Source organism: Durio zibethinus, chromosome 18 (genome assembly GCF_047325235.1).
Source record: "Durio zibethinus cultivar Kanyao isolate XHJ-2024 chromosome 18, ASM4732523v1, whole genome shotgun sequence".
NCBI classification, from domain to species: Eukaryota; Viridiplantae; Streptophyta; class Magnoliopsida; order Malvales; family Malvaceae; genus Durio; species Durio zibethinus.
The window spans coordinates 4,770,391-4,796,799 of record NC_143179.1 but is presented as its reverse complement, the minus strand read 5'-3'; the positions used below and the strand labels follow the sequence as shown (position 1 = coordinate 4,796,799).

Genomic DNA, 26,409 nt, shown 5'->3' with positions numbered 1-26,409 from the left:
GTTTCCAGTTAGGTTAATGCACCCAAAGATGTTATTTTTTAAAAATTTGATGATTCGTATATTTTATTGTGTAAAATATTAAAATTTGTGTATTTATATTATATTTTATATGAAATTTATATATAATAATTTATATAGATATAAAAATATAAAATATTTTTTTTTTATTTTGTTAAATTTATATATAATTATTATTAAATTTTAAAATTATATCACCTTCATCTCTTTTTTTTCATATTGTATTCGTGTTAAGTTTTAAATTGTTAAATCTAATTTTTTTTGTCACATCCACTTATTTTTATTAGTATTTTGCAAAAGTACTGTGCTATTATTTTTGTTCACAAAATCAACAACTCAATTTCAACATGTCATGTATTTTATAAAATAGTGCCATCCAAGTAGATTTGGGCTGGGTTCTGCTGGCGGCCGTATTGCCAATATAACTCCAACAACGGTGCCACCCATTTTGCACTAACTACTATAAACCAGGGAACATTTGGCTGCAAGCAGAGGATCGCAAGTGAAGTGAAATTATTAGTGATTTCATAAGGTGTTAATTTCTTTAATGATTCATCATTTCTTTAATGACTAAATTCCGTCAATTTGATGTTAAGTCATGCTTAATTATGTAATTATAAAAAGAAATAACCAACTACATTTCCTGCTTGATTGTGGACTCAACATTCATTTCGTGCTGGATTGGAGGCCTCTCTCCATACATCCACCGAGTCAAGTAATTTGCTATCGGATAATTTTCCGTCGCAATTCTCATGTCATGCTTCTTGTTTCTCCAAGTCGGTTTCTATTGTTAGTCAATCAAGATTCGCCATCTAGAGAATGAAGAGCCTTTACTTTAAGTTAGGTTGGTTATTGTGATTAGATTTGATAAGTTAAAATATAATATGATGATACAATAAAATGATATAGTTTAAAATTTAAATAAAAATTAATATAAGTTTAATAAAATAAAAAAATATGTTTTATATTTTTATATCAACACGAGAGATGTTACACAATTTTAATATAAAATATGATACGAATACATAAATTATATTAATATTTTACAAGATATGAATACACTAATTTTTAAGTGTATTTTTCATTCATGTAATTCAAACATAAATGTTAGTGAGGCATATATTGAATATAAAAATTATCCATAAAAAAAAAAAAAAAACTGCTAATAATGGAAATCAAATTCAAGCTTTATATATGAAATATTTATCCTTACCAACTCAACTAATCCTTCACCAATAACCAAATACACTTTTAAAGTAGGTAATTTATTCAAAAACTAATACTCCGTATATCAATCAGAAAGACAGTAACGCAACATTGTTGATTATTTAGGGTGATATGATAATTTTAATGAAAAGATTACTGTTCATATAAGCTCTTCGAAATGATACCGATCGAACAGGTTAACCTATATTGTATTTGGATATGTGATCATCAAAAGCTTTATATAACACTTATCAAGTATTGGGTACAATTTTCCTTAGATTTTTTATACAAAAAAAAAAAAAAATCTCTGATTCGATTTCTTTGAGAAAAAGAATAAAATATTTGAGGGCTTAGAAAAAACTTGAATCTCGAATGGATGAGCGTTGGGCTCTTGAGAGCAAGGCTTTAAGGATGTTAAACTAATCTCCGAGGGCAAAAGTTTGATCACAAACAACAAGTGATGTGGCAAATCTTCAAAGGAAAAGGCTGAAAGCTTATGATTTCTTTGTTGATCTACTTGGATTGGAATCGGATCCGATGAAAAGAGTTGTTGGTAGCCGGTGGAACTTGATGAGAAAAGGCAGTAGAAATTGAAGCCTTGAGAATCTCTGAAAGAGGGCTAGTTTTTCTCTTCTTTAGAATTTTTGTTCCCATAACTTGGTGTAAGTCTCTATTTATAGTGTTTAGGTGATACTTTACGAGGGAGCTCTAAAAAAATTTAATCACTTTGATTTTATCTCTAATTATTTTAAATAAATTAGAGATAAGAAAGATGACTTATGGATATAATTTAATTACATTATTCATATGTCCTAAAGTTTTAACTGGCTTTACCAAATGATTTTGATAATTTTTTTTGTTAATTTATTTAACCAATTAAATATAATTATTTAATTGATTAAAATATTTTTTTCAAAATTTCATTGTTTACAAGGGGATTATTCATTTCACACAAGTCACCTTCTTTTTTAGGTTTAGAGAATGACTATGTTTAGGCTGGCCAAAGCATAGCTTATCTACGCCATATCATGACCGAATTGGCCTAGGAAGTGAAAGTTATGCAAAAATGTTGAACATGTTTTCTCACATATCATACTTCTCAGGCTCAGCCTAAGCCCCTTCCATCGAAATGAGAGCAATGAAAATCATGTTACGTCTCCTTGCAAAAACCTATTCATATCCAAATTCTATCAGTCTTAATTTCTCTTTTGAGTGCTTAAAATCAAATCTGCCTTCCATTTCTTTTTGTAAAAACCTCGGGTTCTGGGAAGGGATTGAGAAGGCAGAGGATGATGGGAGGCCTTGGTTAAGGGTGGATCAGAGGATGCTTGTAGATGATTGTGTTGGCAATGGCAGTGTCTCAATGGTGTGCTGTGGAGGTTGCTGGTGGTTCGGTTATGGTAGAGGTGGAATTGGTTGGTTGAATGCAGGGGTTGGCTCTGGTTGATAAAGGCAGTGTCTCTTTTTGTCAAAAAAAAAAAAAAAGGCCTCCTTTCTTTCTTTTTTTTTCAGACAATGTGAAAAAATTTTTTCCTCCCCCTTTTGCTTGTCTGTGGATAGCCGTTTTAAAGGTCCAATCTGGGATGAAAATCTTCATCCCAGATTTTCAGGGATCAGAATTTCTTGATTCATGGAGTTGGCAGGGTGTGTGGTGTCAGGTTACGGGGATGATTGAATGCTTGTGTCTTGCAATGGCAGAAGAAAAATGGAAGAATACTAACAAAAAAATTTTGATTTTAAGTTTTTGTCCTTTTTTTTTTATTTTTATTTATTTTTTGACTTTTTACTTTTACAACTAAAATGAAAATAATAATAAAATAAATAAAGAAATAAATATTGGACTATAGTTTTGGGCTTAAATTTCATTATGCCATAAATCTCAAATTAACTATTGGGTTTCAAATTCAATTTGAATTTGAATCAATTACTGGGACAAGAAAATCAATTGAATCTTATATGCAATAAATTATATATAATATTATATTACAACATACATAAAAATATCATAAAATTTGCTTTAGTGAATTCTTAGGTGAACAATTTATATTATTGACACGTGAAACAGTTCTAAATAATTTTATTCAATCAATTATTCAAAATTTTAAAATTTTAAAATTTTAAAATTTACATTTATCTTAATATTTCAAAGTATATAAGTTTTATCTTAATTTAAATCCAAAAAACATATCTCATACCTCATTCTTTCCCATATATATGAAATACAAAATTTAAATAATTTTTAAAGGTTAAATCTCTAAATCTTAATTAGGAATCATAAAAAATCATACATCATCTAAATCAATATTTATATAAATTTCAATTAATAAATTTTGTAGTTGAATAATTATTATTTACCAATTTTTTTATCTTCATTTTCCTACGATGTAAAATAAAAAAAAATATTTTATCTCAATTTAAAATTACACATATTTAAATTGATATTTATATTTTGACCAAATTATTCACAAATTTATCTAATAGTTAAAATCATAAATATTGATTTAAACCTACAATCATATTGCAAAATAGTACATTTCTTCTTAAAAAACAATTTATCATGTAATAATTTAATATATAAGCATGCAATCACAATTCATACGCTACTTTTCTTTTGACAATTTTGGAGTTTGAATAGTATTTATGTTGGTCTTGAAATGCTAAATTTAATTATCAATATTGTGAATTTATTTGATTTTATAAAAAAAATTTGAATTCAAAAGCATATAAATAATAATCTTTACATCCATTAATAGAATGGTAAATCCTAATTATAAGCCTAAATTTCTTTTTTATTTTCATTGAAATTTCAAATTAAAATTTATAAATTTACTATCCAAAAAATTTTAAAGAAAAACAAAATTAAGGCTTTCAACTTATAAATAATATGTCACATGTGTAAATCTTAATTTTCACACTAAAATAATATATATTTTTAAGAGTTTATATAATTATAAAATAAGGTATTGACTTTTTTTTATTAAGTTTTGTTTGTAATTTTATTTTCATAACTCAAAGAAATTTTATTGAAATTAATTTTTTTTTTCAAAACTTACAAAATGCTAATTTGGATTCTTTCGTAATAATTTATATATAAATTATTTTTGTAATTTTTTATACAAATTATAGATGATTACAAATATTTTTATTTATATATAATATTTTAAATTATAAAAAATATAATAAAAAATTTCATGCCTAACATGAGTAAGAAAATAGCAAATCGATAAATTTAAATTTAATTTATCAAATTCATTTTAATCAATTCGAACAAAATTAAATATTTATAAGTCCCCTTCATTTGTGTCAGGCATATCACAAGCTTCAGGGCATGATCCCCTCGTCTCCAATGAACGTCCAACTTTTGTTCCTAGTTTTGCTGGTCATGGTCTCTACTAATAGACAAAAGAATACACCAAAACATTGTTTTTTTTACTTCCCTAATTTTGCTTGTCATGGTCTCCACTGGTAGACTTGCTCTTAAGCAAATATACACGTGAATCTTGCCCTTCCGTCAGAATCTTGGCACGAGTGAAGAGACATTACTTTGGTAATATATTTGATTGTTGAAGACAATGGTCTTTTATAGGTAAAAATATCCTAATAATCATGGTTACATAAAGGGAAAACACCCATTTTTCAAGCAAGATCAAGGAGGTAGGGAGATTAATTTTGGAGTTTGAAAATGAGTGGAGCTGGTGAAGTGTGGGAAGAATTTATGTGAATTGGCAGGCGAAAAACAAAGTAAGATATCATTGTGGAAATGGTGGGAAAGTGAAGGACTCGTGATCTAAAGCCTATCCCCACATGCAAGCCTAAAAGTGAATATTGCACAAACTTCGTAATACGTGCACACATTTAGTGTAGCACCAAATTCATATCCCAAGAAATTAACCATCTATTCTAAAATGAATTGCCAATCCCATATTGTTTGGTTTTGTTCTTATAGACAGTATGCTAGTTTCCTGGTCTGGAAAAAATGAAAATCACTTCATCTAAACACATATAGGGTGAAAATAAAAAGGAAAAAAATGTTAGTAGCGTTTTATTTAAAAAAAAAAAAAGGACTCGAATGTTATTTGAGTGCTTAATAGAATCCATGCACTTAACAAAAATTAAATATTGAACATATTTTATTCAAATATCAAAAGATTTGATTTTTTTTTTTTAGATATTTATGAGATTTGCTAAAAAAAAAAAAAACCTTTAGAATACGAGAGAAATGTAACATTTATGTAATGTTTCCATAGGAGATAAATTTGTAGGACGTGAGAAAAAGTTAAAAAATATATATATTAAGTTACATTATATATAAAATATTCTATGTGTTTAAACACAAGTGGCATAAAAACTAAGATTATTATAAGATTCAAGATTAATGTTTGGTTATTGGGAGTTTTATATTTATATTTATAGTGATTTTTTTTTTGTCTGTGGATATAAACAATTGAGAAAACCACATTAAATGTTATCTTTAATACATGTTTAATTTATTTTATGTTGATTTCATTATGAAATATATATATGTGCTTGAAAATCTTAATATTAAATACTCATGTATTTTAAAAATACAACTTTGAGAGCATAGGACGAAGTGGAATATATGATATTTCATGCGAATCATCGGCAAAATCTTATGACAAAAACTATATGACCAATTAGTTAGGAATATATATACATCCTATATGAGAAGAGACAACACAAAAGAAATGGAACAGAATGGAATGGATGCATCCTGGATCCATTCCCATGAGGCTTTTGTGCGCGCGCGCGCGCGTGTGTGTGTGTGTGTGTGTGTGAGAGAGAGAGAGAGAGAGAGAGAGAGAGAGAGAGGACTGGGGAGATAGACTGAGATTTTATTGCAGCTTTGATCCTGTAAAAGGGAAAATCCCACTAACCATATATAGAGGAATTAACCCAAAAAATCAAGATTGCAGTTCACGTAAAAGTTTTCCGCCCCTGAAAAAATTTAAAGTTGTTGTATTTAGGCAGTAAAAGGATGAGAAATGTAGGGAGAACTTTACATTGTGATAATGACATGAAAAAAAGGAAAGCGGGGATACAAGAGAATAATCCAACAGTATAGTTTCTGACAGACTTGAAGCTCAAGGACGCAGGCTGAGATAATAATTTCCAACTTTCAAATGGGTTTAAGTCGGCAACCAACTTTCTTGCTTCTGCTCTATCTTTAACTTTGAATGTTGCAGCTACACCCAAGGGAGATTGTTCCTACTGGAATCTTCATTTCTAATGATGATAGGTTTTAATCTCAAAACTTTTTGATACGATCAAACAGAGACTACTTTTCTTTTGAAATAAGTAAATATTATAATAATTTCAGTCTCATAATAATTCTATAAACGTAAAGATTATTTCATGTTCAACTCAAGAATTGTAAGATATAACTCGTTTTAAAAACTAATTAAAGTCAAAGATTGATTAATTTCAGTCAAATGAAACTATTTAAACGTGGAACCAAATTGACACGATTATCGACATTACAAGACTCCTGAACTAAATTGTCAACCCGGAGGGCCAACGCCATGATTTTTGTGACACGTTCCGAGGTAACCGTCAGTCAAATATGATACTACCATTTTTGGTATCTCGAAATACGTTTTGGTAGTTCAGAAAAAGGAAAGGAAATCTGCTATCCCTGTCCATGTAAGTGGGAAATATTCAAGTAAAACAATTAGCAGTAGAACTCGAGATTTATCTTTCTTGTGTAGTAACAAAAGGATGGAAATATTCGAGTGATTAAAAAGCGTAGGTAACTAGGAATGACAAGCTAAATACGACAATGTTGGCAAATTAATTCACAAAAGCTTATGGTTTTTTATTCTTTATCGTCAACTTTTGTTGAAATGTTGGTTGTGAATGGCTTTGGTTGAAATTGAGCCCGCATTGCTTATTCGATGATGAGAGGTATAATTGTTTGATACTAGTTTGTTTTATCTTGGCAAAGATTTTGAGACAAACTGCCCTACTGAAGGAGAATGAGAAAAGGCAAAATTATAGCAATCAAAAGCAAATGTTCCTACTGATCAGCTGACAGAGACGGCTGAAAAGCTAGCAATTCATACATTGCCTAGCTCCCATCCCTCCACATCTTGAATTCTTAAAACAAATAAAATTCATCACATTTCTCTCCACCAAATCAGTTAACACCTACTATTGCATGTCATTTCATGGGGCTGACAAAAGCTGCATGGGGGAGATAGTGGTGCATCAGATCATTTACATATCCCAATGTGCTAGGAGATAAATTATTAGGATATAATTGGCAAAAAGGGATATAATTCATAAGTTTGCAGAACTGGGTGTGCTTTGATTTTGCATTTTTCTTAATAGTTGTTGCATTAGGCTCATCTAATAATCTTCCTCTATGTCCTCCTTAATTCAGCAAAAGCCATTAAAACCATTTTGAGGAGATATCAGAAAGGATGGTAGGTAACAAGTAACAACCCTAATTCTCAAAATTTTTTGTCCCTATATTTCATTTAGCTTGTTGTGAACGTTTTTTTAATATGGTTAGGAGATGGAGATTTAAATTGATTTTAGGAATTAAATTTGGTTTGCTTTTACAGAGAGAGGGAGATCGTGAGAAGGAAAGCAAAAGTAAATGAAAATAGGGGGCCCTCCCTTGTCAATCCTTTGATCACTGTTTTAGTACTATTGTACATGCACGAATATTTTGCAAATTGGCCCAAAGATTTGACATCTCACTATCTCAGTTTGCTAGAATTCGCTTTCCCTTTTATATATAATCTTCTTCTCAATCTAACTCAGAATAATCAATCACCTTCACCCCCAAAATCTTTTTTGTGATGAGCGTTTGAGTCCAAAAGATAGAGAGAGAGAGAGAGAGAGAGAAGCAAGAATGGAGAAAATTAAAGAAACGAAGGCACAGTCAAAGAGAGGTTTATGGAAGCCAGAGGAAGACTTGATTTTGAAGAATTATGTAGAGACCCATGGCGAAGGCAACTGGGGAACCGTGTCTAAGAGATCAGGTATATCAAATTAACTAGCAACACTGTTTCTCAATTCTAATCTCGAATTAATGTTGATGATGAAGTAATTTTGTAAGCAACAGCTCTTGATTTTCACTATGCTAATTATAAGTACGTAGGCAACAATAGCCATATATAGCTTTTGTAATTAATTCTACATTGTCAGGGTTGATGAGAGGAGGGAAAAGTTGTAGACTGAGATGGAAGAATTACCTAAGACCAAACATAAAACGTGGTGGAATGTCTCAGGAGGAAGAAGACCTTATAATCCGAATGCACAAGCTTCTTGGTAACAGGTTAGTATATATTTTCGATTTTTAGAATTCCAACTCGATCAAGCAATTACTAGTATTAGATTATACATTATCCATGCTGAAAAATATGTTTTATATTCTTTTTTTGGTTTCATTAAATTAAATATAAATTGGTCATTTCTGGTGTTGGTGTATTTGTTATTATTATTATTTTTTTAATGAATTGTAGATGGTCTCTAATTGCTGGGAGACTTCCTGGTCGAACCGACAATGAGGTGAAGAACTATTGGAATACCCATTTGAACAAGAAAAATCTTTTAGGCAAAAGAAAAACTATTGACTCAAACAAGCAACATATTGACAACGAAGACAATATTGAGAAGCAAGATCGCAGGAAACCAAGCCAGCCGCATAAGTCTCAGTCCATTTTCAGCACAAGTCCGGAAAGGACAACAGATGAGGGATTGATGGATTTGGACGAGAAGAAGCAACAAGTGAAGGAAGAAAGTAGTTTTACAGATGGTACATGGATGGAAGGAGCAGTTCAGTGCTTCAACTATGACTATGACTATGACATTGACATGATAGGAACTCCACTGATGATGATGAACCCCGATTATTCAAATTTCGTGTTTGATGAAGGGCCTTTCACATCCTATATGGACTCTTTTGTTCTGTTCGAAGCATTTGGGACAGATTCAGATCATGTGGGAATCCAATCATTCTTGCCTTAGATACAGCCAGCATATACATGGGCCACCACCGGGGAAGAGCACTTTGCCGGGTAGGGCCAGAGGGAGGTGTTTGTTTTATCCCAAGGGGCAAACAGTGTTAGGCTTTAGCGGGAGAGGTCATGGCATCGTAGTACCACCACCTTTAGAAAGCCGTGTTGACAGCATCACGAGGATTTTTTTTTTTTAATTGTGAACCAGTGAAGCGAGGATTATAATTTTAACTTATCAGTAATTTTGATCCTAAGGCTTGAGTTAAAATTATAATTCTTTCCATTTCGGAAAATAATTCATAAAAAAAAAAAAAGAAAGCCAATAGTGAAATGATCTCTTCAATTCTTTGAAATAGTGAGATGTTCTCCTTCGTTTCAAATAAAAGGAAAAAAAAAAAACTAAAAAAGAAATCCACCAAAAATCAGCTGAGAATCAGAAGATTACTAGGAGATTTGCGAACATGGCTAACTGATTTATTTAAGGCAAGCTGCCTTTCAAGGGAAAAAAAAATACTGAATTATTGTCTTGGAAAAATCAGCTATTTCAATATAGAATCATGAATTCAGATTTGATATGTAGAAAGGGATCTCATTTACAATACTTCATCTTGCTGAGAATAGAATAATCCGTTGTCAACAGGCAATGAAGGTGGAGTTCCAGGTGGGATGCGAGCAGCTCCATTCTCGCCGGCACATAAACATAAAGCTTCTGCATCCCTGAGGGTTGCATCAAGGTCAATCCGACCACTCAGCTCATTGATGAACTTCAAGAGGGTGTCGAAGTCCATTTGCTCTCCCATTATCTTGCCACGATAGTGCTTCAAGATTGCTACGCACACATACAGATGCAGGTGTTCCGACAAATAATGTGTCCACAATACTTCCCACAATCGCATTGTTTTCTCATATTCCAGTTCCCTGATAAACATGTTGAGACCACATCACATGTAAAACACAGTAATTCATCTTTACGTCTCATAGTGCATGCATAATAAGCAAGCTCAAGATGAAATTTGAAAGGAAAAAAATAAATTTGAAATCTCAATATGGTTGCATGCAGATAAAATCAAGTCTATGCCTCAGTTTTTTTCTCATTGTTATTTTTTCAGCAATCGACTCAAACTGCTGAACACCTTAAACAAGTGTTCTCCCTGCTTTCCTCTGTCCCTCCCGACAACGTTTCCATTTACATAATTGATGTTGAATTCTGAAGGATGGAAGGAGAGGTACATGCACATCACGAAAAGTATATGCACATCGAGAAAAGTATATGCTAAATGAGATTAAGGGTGTTGTTGAAAATAGGGATGAAAAATGAAACAGCAGAAAGAGCTAACTTTCATCTGAAATGTGAATGATATGACGGAAATTTGCAAAATTGTCAACATTTATTCTCCTCTCCCTATGTCCATCCAAATTGAGTGAACTAAAATGAACAGACTTGGGAAAAAAACGGCACTCATCCTCCCACTTTCCTCTCCCTTGCAGAACATTGTAAGAGTTATACCACAAACTATTCTACTTTACATGAACCATTGCAACATGTTTCAATGAAAATAGGAATGCAGCAACAGGAACATATGTGCATTGCAAAATTAAAGGAAATCTACCCTAAATGAATGCTAGCATGGAAGCAAATGAATGAACTACTAAATCCAAGAGTCTGACCTTTTAAACTGTATCAGTATCCAGCGGAAACAGAAGAAATAATTCAAGCAGTCATTCTGCTTGAAATAGTTATGCAATGGGCTGTCTACCAACTCAACCAGCTGCAAAAAGTAGAGGTACAGCTCAAAATCAGAAACCAAAACTCTGTTCACAACTAATTCACTTTAGCTTTTTATAAATTACTTGTTAGAAGTACAAAGTCGTAATATCCTTTTAATCTTCTTTATGTTGTTTAGAGGGAAGGTGAGAGTGGTTTAGCTGTTCATAAACTACTTGTTAGAAGTATAGTCATAATACCCCTTTAATCTTCTTCAAGTTGTTTCCTTCCCAGGAACCTAAAGGATTAAATCCCACCGATCTCTAAGAAACATAAGTTTGATGGCATTGCATATAGGTGCTTCATGATTAACTTTCTTCAAGGACTCAAGGAATCAACACTAACCATGTTATACATGTTTCTACATTATAGTTGTTAACTCAAGCAAAGAATGGCCGATACGAAGGTCTATTCTCATCATAAAAATGCAATCTATCACTATAAGAATGATTCATGAAACATAAACTTTTGAGGCCTGCTCTCTCATCATGTTAAGCCTCCTAAGAAGCTACACCACAAACTTTGATTCAGAGTTCAAAGTTTGACAAACTCATGCTAGATCCATATCATATCAATGCAACTATTGCTTTTACACCACTGCAAATGCAGAGGCTGAAATTTCAGGGAGTGATTCAAGATGAAGAAGAATCAATAAGATTAATAAAAAATTTTCTTAAAAAAACTAAAGACAAATGCCAGAATTCTCTGACATTATTTTACACACTTACAAAGTTAAATAGTCCTAAGAGATATTGATGTCCAAAAAATTCTGAACAAGACACTATTGCCCATTTCCACTACAGAGAGGAAGAGAAAAATAACCCCACTCCAAAGAAAAAAAGGGGCGGGGGAGGAGGGGATGGGGTTGTGTAAACAAGATATTATCTTTAAGTATTTATATTCCACATTTTAACAAAAGAAAAACCAAAAGTCTCAGCCCTTTTAACTGATAACCTAATGACTCCAGCAATTTGTAAGAGAGAAGGGGGGGAGCAAGACCTTAGATAATGCAAAAAGCTGAGAGTGCATGCCATTTTGGTCACGATTAAAATTGGGCCCAAGGCGTTCCATAAGGGCCACAAAACACCAAAATGATTCTGACTCATCCTCCATTACAAACAAAATTGGGGATAGCAGATCACTCATACCCTGAAAGAAAGGATAGAAAAAGGGGTGAAGATACGACCATATAGAAAACAATTGCCATAATGGATATAAACTTTGGATAAACTCATTCATGCATGGAATAAAGAAACAAGCTATAGGCCTAAATGTTCACATGCCTGAACCAATAATCTACAATAAGATGTACAAACAGAAAAACAATTGCAATTTTATGTCCATCTCCACGTGTGTATGTGTCTCTATGTTTTTAAAGTTATCTAAAGAAAAAAAGATGCATTTAAGACGTATAAAGAGCCCAACCCTTTGCCTGAGTAAATTTGAGAAAAGGAAAAAAAGGAACAAAAATCAGAAATACATCACCAAAGGAGAAAAGCCCCAAACAATACTTTGAAATTAAATTGTGCCCCACATGTAAGAAAAAGAAAATTATAACATAGACAATCCATTATGCTCAACTTTAAATATAGCTTTCTGATGATAATCCCCACTTAAATGCACTTAAAATATATTCATATAAGAAAAGCTGTTTCAAATTCATTCATTGATTAATGCTCTCAAAGTATGTGACATGGAATATTATCTGTCCTGCCTGCTTTACTTAATGAGATTCTTATGTCATATTTCAACAATGCCATGTCACCTGCATGTTGGCAGCTCATCGTGCAATCGCATGAAATGTAGTGAATTGTATTGCCACATAAAGCCATTTATTAAGCACACATTAGAATTTAGATCAGACTAATACCTCATGCTCCCATGCATATCCATTGTTATTTTCGCCAAGAACATCTATATCCAATTTAAAACACCATTTTTGGTCTATTTTAAAAACACCCAAGATTTTTTCATTGAATCAAATAAAACAACCAACATTAAAGTCGTAACTCAGCATGACTGTAAAATTAGCTTATTTGCTAGGCGACCAACAGATTGAAAATAAAAGCATAACAGAAGTAATTACCTGACAGTAACCAAGATCGAAGTTGTAGAAAGAGTAGGTCAGCAGGATATCACGTAAAAGATTCACATTTGGATTGTCATCCCCATCATAGAAAGAGAGCAATCTATCTGTCCTTACCTTTAAAACAACAAAAACACAGTGGTTACATTGAACTCAGGATGGCACTATTACACTTTTCAAGAATAAAAAGAATATATGAAACTCCAAACTCAAACATGCGATGGTTTCATACATACCACATCTTTCTCTATAAGGCCTTTCCTCTCTCTGAACTTTGTAAACCTTTTAGCCTGTTGAGGAGAGATACTCTGCCAAAATATTCAGCAAACAAGTACTAAGCTCCATATAAAAAAATAAGTTTTGCCAGGATGAAAAAGTACTTTTCTTAACAGAAAAACAGCATGACATGGTTACAAGAAGTCTAAGAACATTATTCATCCAAACACCCAAAGCATTAATCACAGCTAAGTCCTATCAAATAAACTACAAAACTATTCTCACCAAACATCAGAAATTTGGAATAATATTGTGCTTATAGCACAAATGAATAGATTCTGCAGCAGTGCAGTAGGTATTGCAAACTGAAGCAATTATCCCCATTAAAAATTATATTACATCTGGACTAGAAAACCTAAAAATGATATTACTGATTTACAAACATCTGATAGCCCCCATTTTTAATTAAGACAATACTGATTGAGATCAAATAATTGACAAAAAAAAAGGTGGCTCCAGATTTTATCTCCCCACTGCAGTATTTCTTATTCTAGCATTCATTATCTGTATGCTTCATTAAGTAATCATATAGCATTTTACGTTCCCATACTCTTATACTCTAATATAACTTATAACCAAGTATCAGTTCTAAATAACAAAACTCACTGGAAGGCATTGTCTTTTTGGCTTTTCCATTAGTCGATGTAATCCAGAAGATGTTATAAGGTCAACAGGTTTCGCTTTCCAACATTGAAAAACCCCAACAGATATGTCATCTCTAGGGTGGATTCATTTTAAAGTCATTGGTTTCCTTAGAGCTCCCAGTAAGCCATATACGCTGCCCTTATAAGCTAATTGGGTTTGTCTTAATAAAAAACACTTTCCTGGTTGGTTCTCCATTCAGAGGCAAATCTAGGAGGTATGCAAGTTGTGCAACATGCCATACACCTAGAAGCCAACCAGCAATCTTAGCACACAGGCTTGTGAAAGAAACCTCAAAGACAAACACAAATCTTTAGGCACCCCCCCCCCCCCACCCTCATTCCCCCGAAAGGAACATGCAAAGCAACATAAAGGCAACCAAAAAGATAAGGAAAAAAACACCTATTTCTAAGAGAGGTACCAAAACAATTCATGTCATAGAAGCATTAAAAGAGAAAGAAAGTTTCATGTTAATAAAGAACATCCAAATATGTCTTTGGTTGAAAACAAACATTTTTATTCTGAACCTCAAATTTTCAGCTGCTCATAAAGAGTAAAGACCACTGAAACTAATGGAGAAAGGAAAGAATGCTGCATCACAAATAGACAAAGAATACTGCAAACCTGCCACTGGTTTTTTATAGTCTCATATTCTGCCTTTTTGATAGACCTTTGATATTCCCTCTCAGCATATGTTGATTCATATGTATGATATCCCAATAATACTGCCCAGACCTAAAAATCACAACTAAGATCTCTAAGATTAAGCTGTGTTTTAAATAAAAAGAACCGATCCACTGAGAATTCCTTTCATAGTACAAATACAAACCTCTTTTCGTAATTTGTGTTCAACTCCTCCATAAAATATTCTTTTTCTTAAAGCTTTTGAATCTATCACTCGCCCTTCTGAATCCAAGAATGTGGCCCACTGAAAAAACAATTAAATTTCGGAAGGGCAATACAATACCAATCACATAACGAATTAGAAGTCCTTGGAAGAAAGCTCGTAAAGTATGTAGCAACTTCAAAGATCATATTTAAGGAAGGCTTTAACATAAAAATTAGAAAATTTTATTACTAATCTATTCCGTATCATATAGCAAGACACCGGCAATGGAGGCATAACCCACAGAAGCAAGGAAATAAGGTAACCAGCCCAACCAGAAAGGATGGCGAAATTAGATAAGCAAATTAAACACAAGAAAATAACAAAGTTTGCATCTGGTTCCTTACCTCTTCCAACCCCAACGGTGGTTGTCGGGGTTTTCCCCACACTAGTGAGAGTTTGTCAAACTGCCAGAAAATGAAGACAAAAACATAAATCAACTTGAGACGCAAAAAGTGTTTCCAAAAATGAAACAATAATACAAAAGTTCTTGAATTCAATGTTCAACCACGCTAAATATTGTGCTCGTCCCCACTATCATTACTAAATACACCACAATAGTGCATGTTTAGCATAAGAGAGGAATTGATTTTTATAACACACAAACTAGCAATATAATAAATTATGTTTCTGTTTCATTACAGCTACCCACAGGAGGGTTGCATACAAATAGACACAACAGCAAAATGAAATTTATTTTCAGTTTTCAGTTCTCTAATTTGATAAAGTACCATTGCTTCTTAATGAATTCATAGATGTAATAAATTAATGTTCTGATTTTCTTTGCAGCCCTGTAACATTTTTAAGAATGTCAAGCTTAGTCTACAAAAGGTTAAAGAAAAGACCCCTATAAATATAAATACAATCACAATAGTTGCATTGCAGATTTGTTCAACATAGAATCAAAAGATTATAAGTAGAGCCATCTCAGCTTCTATCTTGTAAACCTTAGAATGGCATGAAGCCTTTTAATATCCATGCCCTAATTTATGATTACTTTCCACTGCTTCTCAATTGGTCAATCCTCAGCAAGAGAAAAGAACTCAAAACAAACACCAAAAGTCAGATCACATCAATAACAAAAGTAGGAAAGCCCATTACCAGCACCACTCATATTTCCAAAGGTAATAACTAATGAACATACAAAATTATTTGCTACATACTAAATCTATCTGCTAGATCCAGACAACAACAAAAGTTTCGCCAGGCTAAACTGAGAACCAAAAGTTAGTTGATTCATCATCCAAGACCATGTAAATTTTTTTTTTTTTTTTTGTAAATACACCCAGTACAAAAATTATTTACAGAAGCATCAACATTGGAACATATTCATCATTTTTTAACGATTGACAAACCAATTTCCCCCTCCTTCTGGCCCCTTTGCCTATTTCCAACTCATACATCAAACACTACGAAGAATAGAATTATGCACTCTCATTCAGCAATCATATACCAAAAGGCATATTGGAACCCTGAAGCAGATTGTAGCAGCAATTTCATTAACAAGTATCTCCAGCACGTCCAAAAGGATTATAAAGGAAAGTGTCAAAATATCTATATTCAACTCATGATCACACTTGGAAAGGGTAGAAATGTTGAAAGAAAAGAAAACAAACCCAGAAACTATAATACAACTAACGCTCCTTTCTATACCTCCTTAAAATTGATTAGCTCAAAAGTCCCCACATTGGTGGCAGCTTCATCATCATGATTGTGTTTCCTATATGGGACTCTCTGTTTAACAAGGATAGAGGTTGGCATCAGGTTGCCCTGGTATAAAAGTCGAAAATTTTTCCAGCTAAAATAATGCAAGTAGCATGAATTGAATAAAGAACATAAAAAAAACTCTAAGCTATGCTTAAACTAGCAACAATACTTAATGTGGAAATATATAGAGACTTTTAGACCAAGATAACTTTCCAGGAGCTATCTGCCACCTCAAAAACTCAGCTATCTTATTCATATTGCAAGAAAAGAGATATAATTTATCTACCATCTTCAGAAAATTAATCAATAGCATAAATACCAAGTGGTAAGTAGTTGAATTTTGTCATCAAGATTGAAAAGTTTTAAAAGGATTCTATCCTATATTTTAACTATGCGTTTTTTTTTACCCTGACCCACCATGCTCAGCCATGACCCCCAAAAAATGATGATGACTATAATGGGTTGCAATTGATCTATGAACATGTGCTTCTATAGAAAGATGCGTACACCTTCCAATAAGTATAAGCATTAAAAGTGAGTAAGAGTATCTAGAGATTAAATTCTAATGTAAAAACACAAGCCTTTTTAAATGAGTAACAGACAGACACTTCTTGTGAAAAAATTAACAGAGCAAACAATTGAAAAAGGGAACAAACAGCCACCTTAAGAGGATCTGGAGTCACAGGGCTTTGAACAGGAACTTCCTCAGTATCATCAGATGGTTTGTGACTATAATCAAGGGCAGACTGGTTAGAGTTTCTCCTCTCAAAATGACCATTGCTATGAGTCTCCCGAAATAGCTGTGAAGTTGTTTCTCGGGCAAACTTGGTTACAAGAGAAAATTTCTCCAAAACTTGAATTGAAATGTCTCGAGCAGGATCATGAATCTTTTGCCTCCGCCTCCCATTATAATGAGGAATACTAGCACTTCCATCACAAACTCCCACATCCATCCCCTCTTCTTTTTCGTGTGAAGCAGACTCCCCAACTGAAACAGGGGTTGATGGAGTACTTGCAATGGAAACTGCCCTGGGAAGCTCCAATGAAGACAAAATTCGCTGTAACAAGCAATTAGGAGATTAAGAAAAAATAGCAACTCTTTGACCACATATGATCAACAAAAACAAACAAAATAAAAATGGACATTTAGTTCGACAAATCTAGTATCGAATTAAAAACAAAAAGCAGAAAAGACAATGTTAGTTGGCACAACTTAGACCTGCATTTAAAATAATTAACCTCTATAAAAGTAAGATATTCTGCAATTAAAGTATTCTTATTTCCCATGTGAGGCAAATGCTATGGGAAACATTGCTGCTGAAGAATTAATGAACTATATAGCAGTTACTGAAAGACATTTCAGTAGTAACAACAAACCAAACAGGTATATTAGCATTATACACACCTGCAGAGGATTTTGAAAGTCGTTCATAAGAAATACATTTGCATCTTCAGCTGACCTGAAGATAAGAAGAAAAATAAAGACCTCAAAGAAATCTAACAGTATATCTTTTTGTAATAAATCGTTAGCTTAAGACAGATACAACAAAAAAATATTGCAATATACGAAGATAATTGCAAAATAATACTAATTGTTTCAAGAGAAAACTCCTGAATTAAGAAAATTTATAAGTGGAAGGACCAAACAAGTATGAAAATAGATGTATTTATATCATTAAAATTCTTCCCATCATATATGCCCAGACACACGTGCAAGAAAATTTTCATTTTAAAAATGAGGCAAAGGCTTCATGGCACAAGTACCATTAACAATTGTAATTATTAATTATGGCACATTTGACAAAAGAAAAAAAAAATCCTCATTGTAGCAGATTCTTCATCAAGAAAAATCAAGACTTATAGTGTAAAAGGAAATAATACAAAAGACATTTTTTATTTTATCGAATCAAGGAAAAAAACCCTCTTAGGGATTCCAACAATCTATCAAATCTCCTGAGATTTCTGAATATGTGTCCAGACATCATTATAGAAAAGAAAGTTTATTGTACTAGCACAGGCTCAAATTCTAAATGAATAAATCAGCAAAACTCCACAATCTTCCAAAAGACTTGAACCCTTGATTCTGTGAGGAGAACAATTCACGGCAACTTTTACAATATATATGCAATAGTTTTTCTTCGTAATTTTATTCCTTTACATGTCTTTCTGTATTCCCATTTATTTTAACAAGTAAGAATATGTTAGGCAACAATGGTTAATCCCAAGATTTAATTCTTGGTAAAATACTGTAGCAAGTATTGTCAAACTCTTGAAGATGAAATCAAAATTATTGATCACACAAAACTACTAAACTGGAACTTAAAATGAGCACAAACCAACCTCACAAGAAAAACGTGTTGTTTTACTGTAGTAAGGAACTCTCGAACTCCTCCATTATAGAAGTAAAGGGGAGGAAATGCAAGTCCTAAAAAACAATTTCATTTCATAAACGTAAAGAGTAGGATAGGCACAATAGAAATAAACATAATGTAAAGATAAAATCTTAAATCAAAAACTTGAAAAAATCCACAAGATTAAACCATTTACATCATCTTTTAACAATCATCAAAGGAATTGCAAAGACTTGCAAGTAGAACTGTGGGAAAACACTTATTTACAACTGGTTATAATCTTGTAATCTGTATATTTATATTTGTATCTAGAATTAAGTATTTGTATCCCTAAAATTAGGATAGACAATCCCTCAATTATAAGATTAATTTTTTAGGAAGATTTAGTTTCCTAGTTTAACCCCTAGTTAGTTGTATATAAACCTAAGATTCTTGTATAATTCTCAATAAGCAGTTTTCCAACATACATTCAATTTCCACACTGATTTATTTCTTAGTTTTTCCACATGGTATCAGAGCTTTAGGCTCTTCTTGGGAAGCAAAATTTTCAACCTTCATTGCTGAATTTTTTAGGCCTTCATTGCCGACTTTTTTAGGCCTTCATTGCCGAATCCTGTTTAGGCCTTCATTGCCGAACCCTTTCAAAGAAAGATATCACTACCACCCAATTTGAAGAAATGTTAACTAGAAAAATCACTGAAGTACTACAGATATCTCAGAAACAAGGAGAGTTTGACAAGGAAGAGATTGAAAAGCTGAGAAGCTTATTGAAAATCCTTGAAAAGCCTACTGTGGTATGTTCTTTGGGTAAGGTTTCTAGTTCAGGTAAAGCTTCCAGTTCTCATGGATTAAATGTCTCGGCTAAGCCTATTACAAGTTCTTGGGTCATTGACTCAGAAGCTACAGACCACATGACACATTCCTCACAAAAGTTTAGTACATATAACCTGTGTCCTAGTAATAAGAAAATTGTTGTTGCAGATGGTTCACTTACCACAGTGGCAGGATTAGGAGATGTTCAAGTTAATCCCTCGTTTGTTCTAAAAAATGTTCTTCATGTTCTTGGATTGTCTACTAATCTGATATCTATACAAAAACTTACCAGAGATATGAATTGCAAAGTAACTTTTTATCTCTTTTATTATGAATTTCAGGACCAGAGTTCGGGGAAGATGATTGGACTTGCTAAAGAGAAGGATACACTATACTATCTTGAGACATCAAATAACACAAGTAGTATCAAGAATAGTTTACCTTTGTCATTTCTTTCTGAAAAATCTTCCAATAAAGACAAAATCTGGCTTTATCATTTTCGTCTTGGACATCCTTCTTTTGGAACCTTGAGAAACATGTTTCCTTCTTTGTTCAAAGGATTAAATGTCGAAGATTTTCATTGTGATGTTTGCGAACTTGCAAAGCATAGACGTGTGTCTTTTTCAATCAGTAACAAAAGAAGTTTTACTCCCTTTTACTTGATTCATAGTGACATTTGGGGTCCTTCTACAATTTCTAATATTTCTAGTGCGAGATGGTTTATTTCATTCATAAATGATTGTACCAGGGTCTCTTGGCTTTTTTTACTTAAATCCAAATCAAATGTGAATAATGTATTTTTAAGCTTTCAAAACATGATCCAATATCAATTTGGAGTGAGAATCCAGAGATTTAGGTCTGATAATGCAAGAGACTACTTCAACCAGAGTCTATCTACCTATTTCCAAAAAGAGGGGATTATCCATGAGTCATATTGTGTTCATACTCCACAACAGAATGGAGTGGTAGAAAGGAAAAATAGCCATTTACTAGCCACAACCCGAACCTTTCTTTTTCAAGCAAATGCACCTAAATTTTACTAGGGGAAAGATGTTCTCACTGCCACACATATTATAAATAGGTTACCTTCAAGGCTTTTGGGATTTAAAACTCCTATGGAACCACTCTCACAATTTTATCCCAACCTCAATACCACAAATAATCTCACACCTAGGATATTTGGTTATACATCATTTGTTCATGTTCACAGTCATAACAGGGAAAAGTTGGATCCAAGAGCGATTAAGTGAATTTTTGTGGGGTATTCTTCAACTCAAAAAGGATATAAGTGCTATCATCCTCCTACCAAAAAATTATATGTCTGCAGATGTCACTTTTGAAGAAAATAAACCATTTTTTACTCAACCTTATCTTCAGGGGGAGACTTCATTCATGGAAGATAAGGATAAAGACTTCTTTTTACTTAATTTGCCCCCTTCTTCAACATTTACACCCATTAATTCTTCTGAGTCGAAACCTGTTTCTGCTGAGCCCAAGTCAAACAATGAATTTGAGTCTGAACCCATTCCAAATATGGAAGATGTGACAAAGGATAATATTGTTCTTGATTCTATGAAGGAATTACAGGTGTACTCAAGAAGAAAAGTTCCAGATTCTGAACCAGTGCCAGTCCAAGAACCTGATCCTAACTCTTGAAATGAGGTAACTACAGTTTTTTACTCTGTTTCTCAAAATGAGCATGAATCTCCTAAAACTATAACTAGTGATTATGATCTGCCTATTGCCATTAGGAAAGGAACCAGAGAATGTACCAAGCATCCACTATACCCAATCTCTAATTTTGTGTCATTTGAAAAATTCTCACCATCCCACAAAAATTTTCTTATGAGCCTAAACACTATTTCTATTCCAACTACATTATCCGAGGCATCATCCAGTGAGAAATGGAGGCAAGCCATGACAATAGAAATGGAGGCCTTAGAGAAAAATCAGACATGGGAACTGGTAAAGTTGCCTAAAGGAAAAAATTCAGTGGGGTGTAAATGGGTTTTCATTGTAAAATACAAGGCAGATGGCACTGTTGAAAGGTATAAAGCCAGGTTAATGGCTAAGGGCTACACTCAAACCTATGGAATGGATTACCAGGAAACCTTTGCTCCAGTTGCCAAGATGAATACAGTTAGGATTTTGTTATCATTGGCTACAAATTACAATTGACAACTTCAACAATTTGATGTAAAGAATGCTTTTCTACATGGTGATTTGGAAGAAGAAATATATATGAAGGTTCCACTGGGATTTGGAGGTCATCTAGAAGCAAACAAAGTATGCAGGCTGAAAAAAGCTTTATATGGCCTTAAACAGTCTCCTAGAGCTTGGTTCAGGAGATTTGTCAAAGTGATGCTAGCAATGGGATATAAACAGAGTCAAGGAGATCACACATTGTTTATCAAGCACTCTGATTCAGGGAGAGTCACAGTTCTATTAGTGTATGTTGATGATATAATTGTAACTGGAGATGATGAAAAAGAGAGAGAATCTCTAAAACAGTGTTTGGCTAGAGAATTTGAGATAAAGAAGCTAGGGAGATTGAAGTACTTCCTAGGAATTGAAGTAGCTCACTCACGGCATGGTATTTTCATCTCATAACAGAAATATGTGATGGATCTTCTGAAGGAAACTGGAAAGCTTGCATGTAAACCTGCAAATACCCCTATAGATCCTAATCATAAAATTGGAGAAGCTAATGAAGATGCTGCTGTAAATAGAGAGATGTACCAAATATTAGTTGGAAGACTCATTTATCTCTCACATACTAGACCTGATATAGCATATGCTGTGAGTGTGGTAAGTCAATTTATGCATAGTCCTAAAGAAGTGCACCTACAGGCTGTCTACCGTATATTGCACTATTTGAAGGCCAATCCTGGGAGAGGTATCTTATTCAGAAGAAATTCGGGGTTATTTCTAGAAGCATATACAAATGCTGATTATGCAAGTTCAATAACTGATAGAAGATCCACCTCAGGCTACTGCATTTTCTTAGGTGGTAATCTTGTGACTTGGAGGAGTAAAAAACAGAATGTGGTGGCAAGATCAAGTGTTGAAGCAGAGTTCAGAGCAATGGCTCAAGAAATTTGTAAACTACTATGGTTAAAGATTATCTTAGAAGACTTGAAGATCAAGTGGGATGGACCAATGAGACTCTACTGTGATAACAAGTCTGCAATAAGCATTGCACACAATCCTGTGCAACATGATAGAACAAAACACATTGAAATAGACCGGCATTTCATAAAGGAGAAACTAGACAATGGGTTGATTTGTACACCTTATGTGTCAACCAAGGTTCAACTTGCAGATGTATTGACTAAAGGTCTCAGTAGTGCAACATTTCAAGAAATTATTTTCAAGCTAGGAATGGAAAACACCTATTCACCAGCTTGAGGGGGAGTGTGGGAAAATACTTATTTACAGCTGGTTGTAATATTGTAATCTTTATATTTATATTTGTATCTAGAATTAAGTATTTGTATCCCTAAAATTAGGATAGACAATCCCTCAATTATAGGATTAGTTTTTTAGGAAGATTTAGTTTCCTAGTTTAACCCCTAGTTAGTTGTATATAAACCTAAAATTCTTGTATAATTCTCAATAAGCAGTTTTCCAACATACATTCAGTTTCCACACTGATTTATTTCTTAGTTTTTCTACAAGAACAAATCAACTATTAAGTAGTAATTTGATACATTTCGAGCTAGTCAGTTAATAAGTGGTTCTTTGGGACACTCGATGAAGATGGATATAAACAAATGAGATGCTGGAAGTAGCACAAAGATGACACAGTCAATTCTGTGCCTACTAGTCCTTTCAACTGTCAGGTAAACGTAGCCATGCAGCCAGTATGCTAAAAAGAAAATCATTACTATTCCACTAAAATTTTGAAATGTCTAGGGAAAGAAATTAGTTGTCAATATGTAGTAAAGGCTGTAAAGAAGCAATTTCCACACATGACCATTTTAAAGAAATCTAGATGACACCAGTTTTCACGATGCTTCAGCTCTTTAAGATATTGAATATCTATTATCCAATGCTTCAGAGTTTTCAAATTATGACAGGTTTCATTATATAATCATGCAGATTATAGCATTAATTATCTCCTTAAAGTTGATTTAGTTGAGTTAAAAAGTTGTGCAAGGATTTAACTTTTCATATTTACATTGTTCACATCAGGCATTGGCCTCTAAGCGATAAATCAAACAAAGAAGAGAAGCAAATAAAAAATTGATAAGTACCGCATCTCCAAAGACTTTGCTTATTATCATTTAAAAAACTCAATAAAAAAAGTAAAGTTGGAAGATTATCATTTATCAGCTTCTCTACTTAGAGGTTCTATTCACAAGTTTCTGGAACTAAAGGCACTATAATTGTGGAGTAGAATCTACCATCTTCCTTTAAGAGTGCTCTGATTACTTATTCATACACAATGGAAATCACACAAACTTTATTATCGTTTGATGAAATTCTGTGTGTGCATAGCATTGGTGGTAATTAAACAATATATGGCTTTAAAAGAATGGCTCATCTCCAAAGGCAGTACATTTTCATTACATAACCCTAAGAGATTTTGGTAAAACATATCTCCACACAAATTTGGCCTTAAATATATGAATTAGTTCGTATTTAAAATATATTTCTCCTCCCACAAGGCCATGAAAGTTCGCATGAAGATCAACTGAACATAATAAGTAGAAGTAGAACATACAACTTCAAAAGCCAACATGCTTGACCTTTTATACCACAAGCCATGGAAACAATAGAGTTTACGGTTCCTTACCAGATGATAGAACAACAATAATGTACTGCCACCCAAGAGCCGGAGTGTGTCTACGAATGGACCTCACATCAGTAAATGGCACTGCCCTAATAGTATAGAGATTCCTATCTGCATAATAAAGCCATGAAACAACAACTTCAGCAGACATATAATCTAATACCAAATTGATAATGCATTGAAATCACAAGTCCAAAGATGAAAACCTTTCTCAGACAGCTTAGCATTCGTACTTTGCCCTTTGTATGGAATCCATGTCTACAATCAAATACAAAAAACAAACATATAATTTCTACAATAGATAAAACATTCAAAAATAATAATTTCCCCAACACTTTTTCACATCCTATTTGCCTCCCTTGATGCGTATCATATCCATGAACTGGTCGGGCACATTACGAACTCATCGAATGACTATTTGCCACATGAAATGTTGCAAAAATCAGCTCAAATTAGATAAGGCAAATAGCATGATCAAAACAATCGATGGCATGTTATTCAATGATAAAAATAATTAACAAAACCATCGATATAAGTACATAGAAGCACTTAAAAACGAAGTAATTACCATAAAGAGAGAAGAGCCTTGCTTAATTAACTTTAATCTTCCACTAATCCGTTCAGAGGGAAATTGTGTAGGATGAATTGTAACATTATCCTTCAAATAAACAATTTCAGCTCCCTCCGGTTCACTCGAGGAGCTTCTTTTCCCACTGTCACACCGCGTCATACTCGCCGATCCCTACACCCCAAGAAAAAAAAAGGAAGGAAACAAAATGAAAACAACAAAACCGTAATTAAATTCAAATCTTGAAGATAACAATTAATCATGGGATCGAATCGCGCAAAAAGGAAATGATTAAAAGCAATTCATTTAAATAAAAATAAATACTAAGAATCAAACAAACGGAAAAGAATTACGTTGGATGTGATTTTTTTTTTTTTGCTTACTTGTTGTTGAGACGCAGCGTAATCGGCGTCGTCTGATAAATCGTGAAGCTCGGCTTCTTGCATCTTCCAGAGATGTTTCTCTTTTCTTTTCTCTTTTTTTTTTTTCTACCTTCGAGGTGAAGAAACGAGAAGGAGAGGAGATGAGGTGTAGAGCGGGAGGTCGGGGTGGGACCCGCGTGAACGAGAAACTTCTGTACCCTGTGGTTAGTTTCCTGAGAAAGCAGTTACAGCCCTCCCGTTTATATTTTAGTTTAGTTACAAATTTTCTTTCCTAAAAAATTGTACTCCAACTATAGATGGTTTACTCAAGTGGTAAACAATGTTTTTTTTTTTTAATTTGAATTTATTTAAAAATTATAAAAAAATCTTTTATGAATTCATTAAATTGATAAATTTGTTTCAATTGACTAAAAAAAAAATACTCAACGGAACTCAAGAATTAAAAAAAATTTCTACTTCATAATTCTACTTGATATTGATAATAACAAATAAAATATCCTTTTTTTTTGGCAATTAACTAATAAATTAAAATATAATTTTATATAAATATATAAAACTCAAAACTTTTTATAAAAATAAAAATAGTACAATGTGGATAGTTTACATTTTTAATATGTGGATAGGTTTAAGAAATTATGATGTATTCTATAATAAATACATTTTATTTTTTTAAAATATTTTTATTTTTTTATAGTAATATTTTTATTACTTGAAAATAATTAATTAAACTAAATTAATTACATTTATTACCTTTTAAATATCAAATATTTTTACTTTATATAAATAAATTATAATTAACTTGATCAATAATACAAATAAAAGAATAAATTAAATAAAAAACTAATTACTCATAAATATATTTTCATATCTCTAATTATTCAAGAAAAATTAAATGAAATTTAATGTAGTAAATAAGAAAAAAGAAATG

At 32.7% G+C, this 26,409-nt stretch overlaps 2 protein-coding genes across 8 annotated transcripts; one reads left to right on the top strand and one right to left on the bottom strand.

Moving 5' to 3' along the window:
* The first annotated feature begins 8,001 nt into the window (after positions 1-8,001).
* On the top strand, positions 8,002-9,498 carry LOC111299035 (transcription factor MYB4-like). The gene is made up of 3 exons (XM_022893923.2): positions 8,002-8,231; positions 8,398-8,527; positions 8,715-9,498. The coding sequence occupies exons 1-3, from the start codon at positions 8,102-8,104 to the stop codon at positions 9,217-9,219; spliced, it is 765 nt and encodes a 254-aa protein (XP_022749658.1). The 5' UTR covers positions 8,002-8,101; the 3' UTR covers positions 9,220-9,498.
* Positions 9,499-9,661: 163 nt separating this feature from the next.
* LOC111299034 (uncharacterized) lies at positions 9,662-25,599 on the bottom strand. 7 transcript variants are annotated; one of them, XM_022893917.2, is made up of 16 exons: positions 25,482-25,599; positions 25,099-25,272; positions 24,737-24,788; positions 24,534-24,641; positions 18,912-18,996; positions 17,977-18,031; positions 17,234-17,629; positions 16,518-16,634; positions 15,212-15,271; positions 14,808-14,906; positions 14,603-14,713; positions 13,297-13,368; positions 13,061-13,177; positions 11,974-12,123; positions 10,878-10,978; positions 9,662-10,127 (listed from the first exon to the last, which is right to left on the bottom strand). In XM_022893917.2, the coding sequence occupies exons 1-16, from the start codon at positions 25,542-25,544 to the stop codon at positions 9,803-9,805; spliced, it is 2,085 nt and encodes a 694-aa protein (XP_022749652.1). In that variant the 5' UTR covers positions 25,545-25,599; the 3' UTR covers positions 9,662-9,802. The 7 variants fall into 7 exon arrangements, with proteins under 7 accessions (XP_022749652.1, XP_022749653.1, XP_022749655.1 ...); XM_022893918.2 differs by having other exon boundaries at positions 16,518-16,598; XM_022893920.2 differs by lacking the exon at positions 11,974-12,123.
* Between the last annotated feature and the right edge of the window lie 810 nt (positions 25,600-26,409).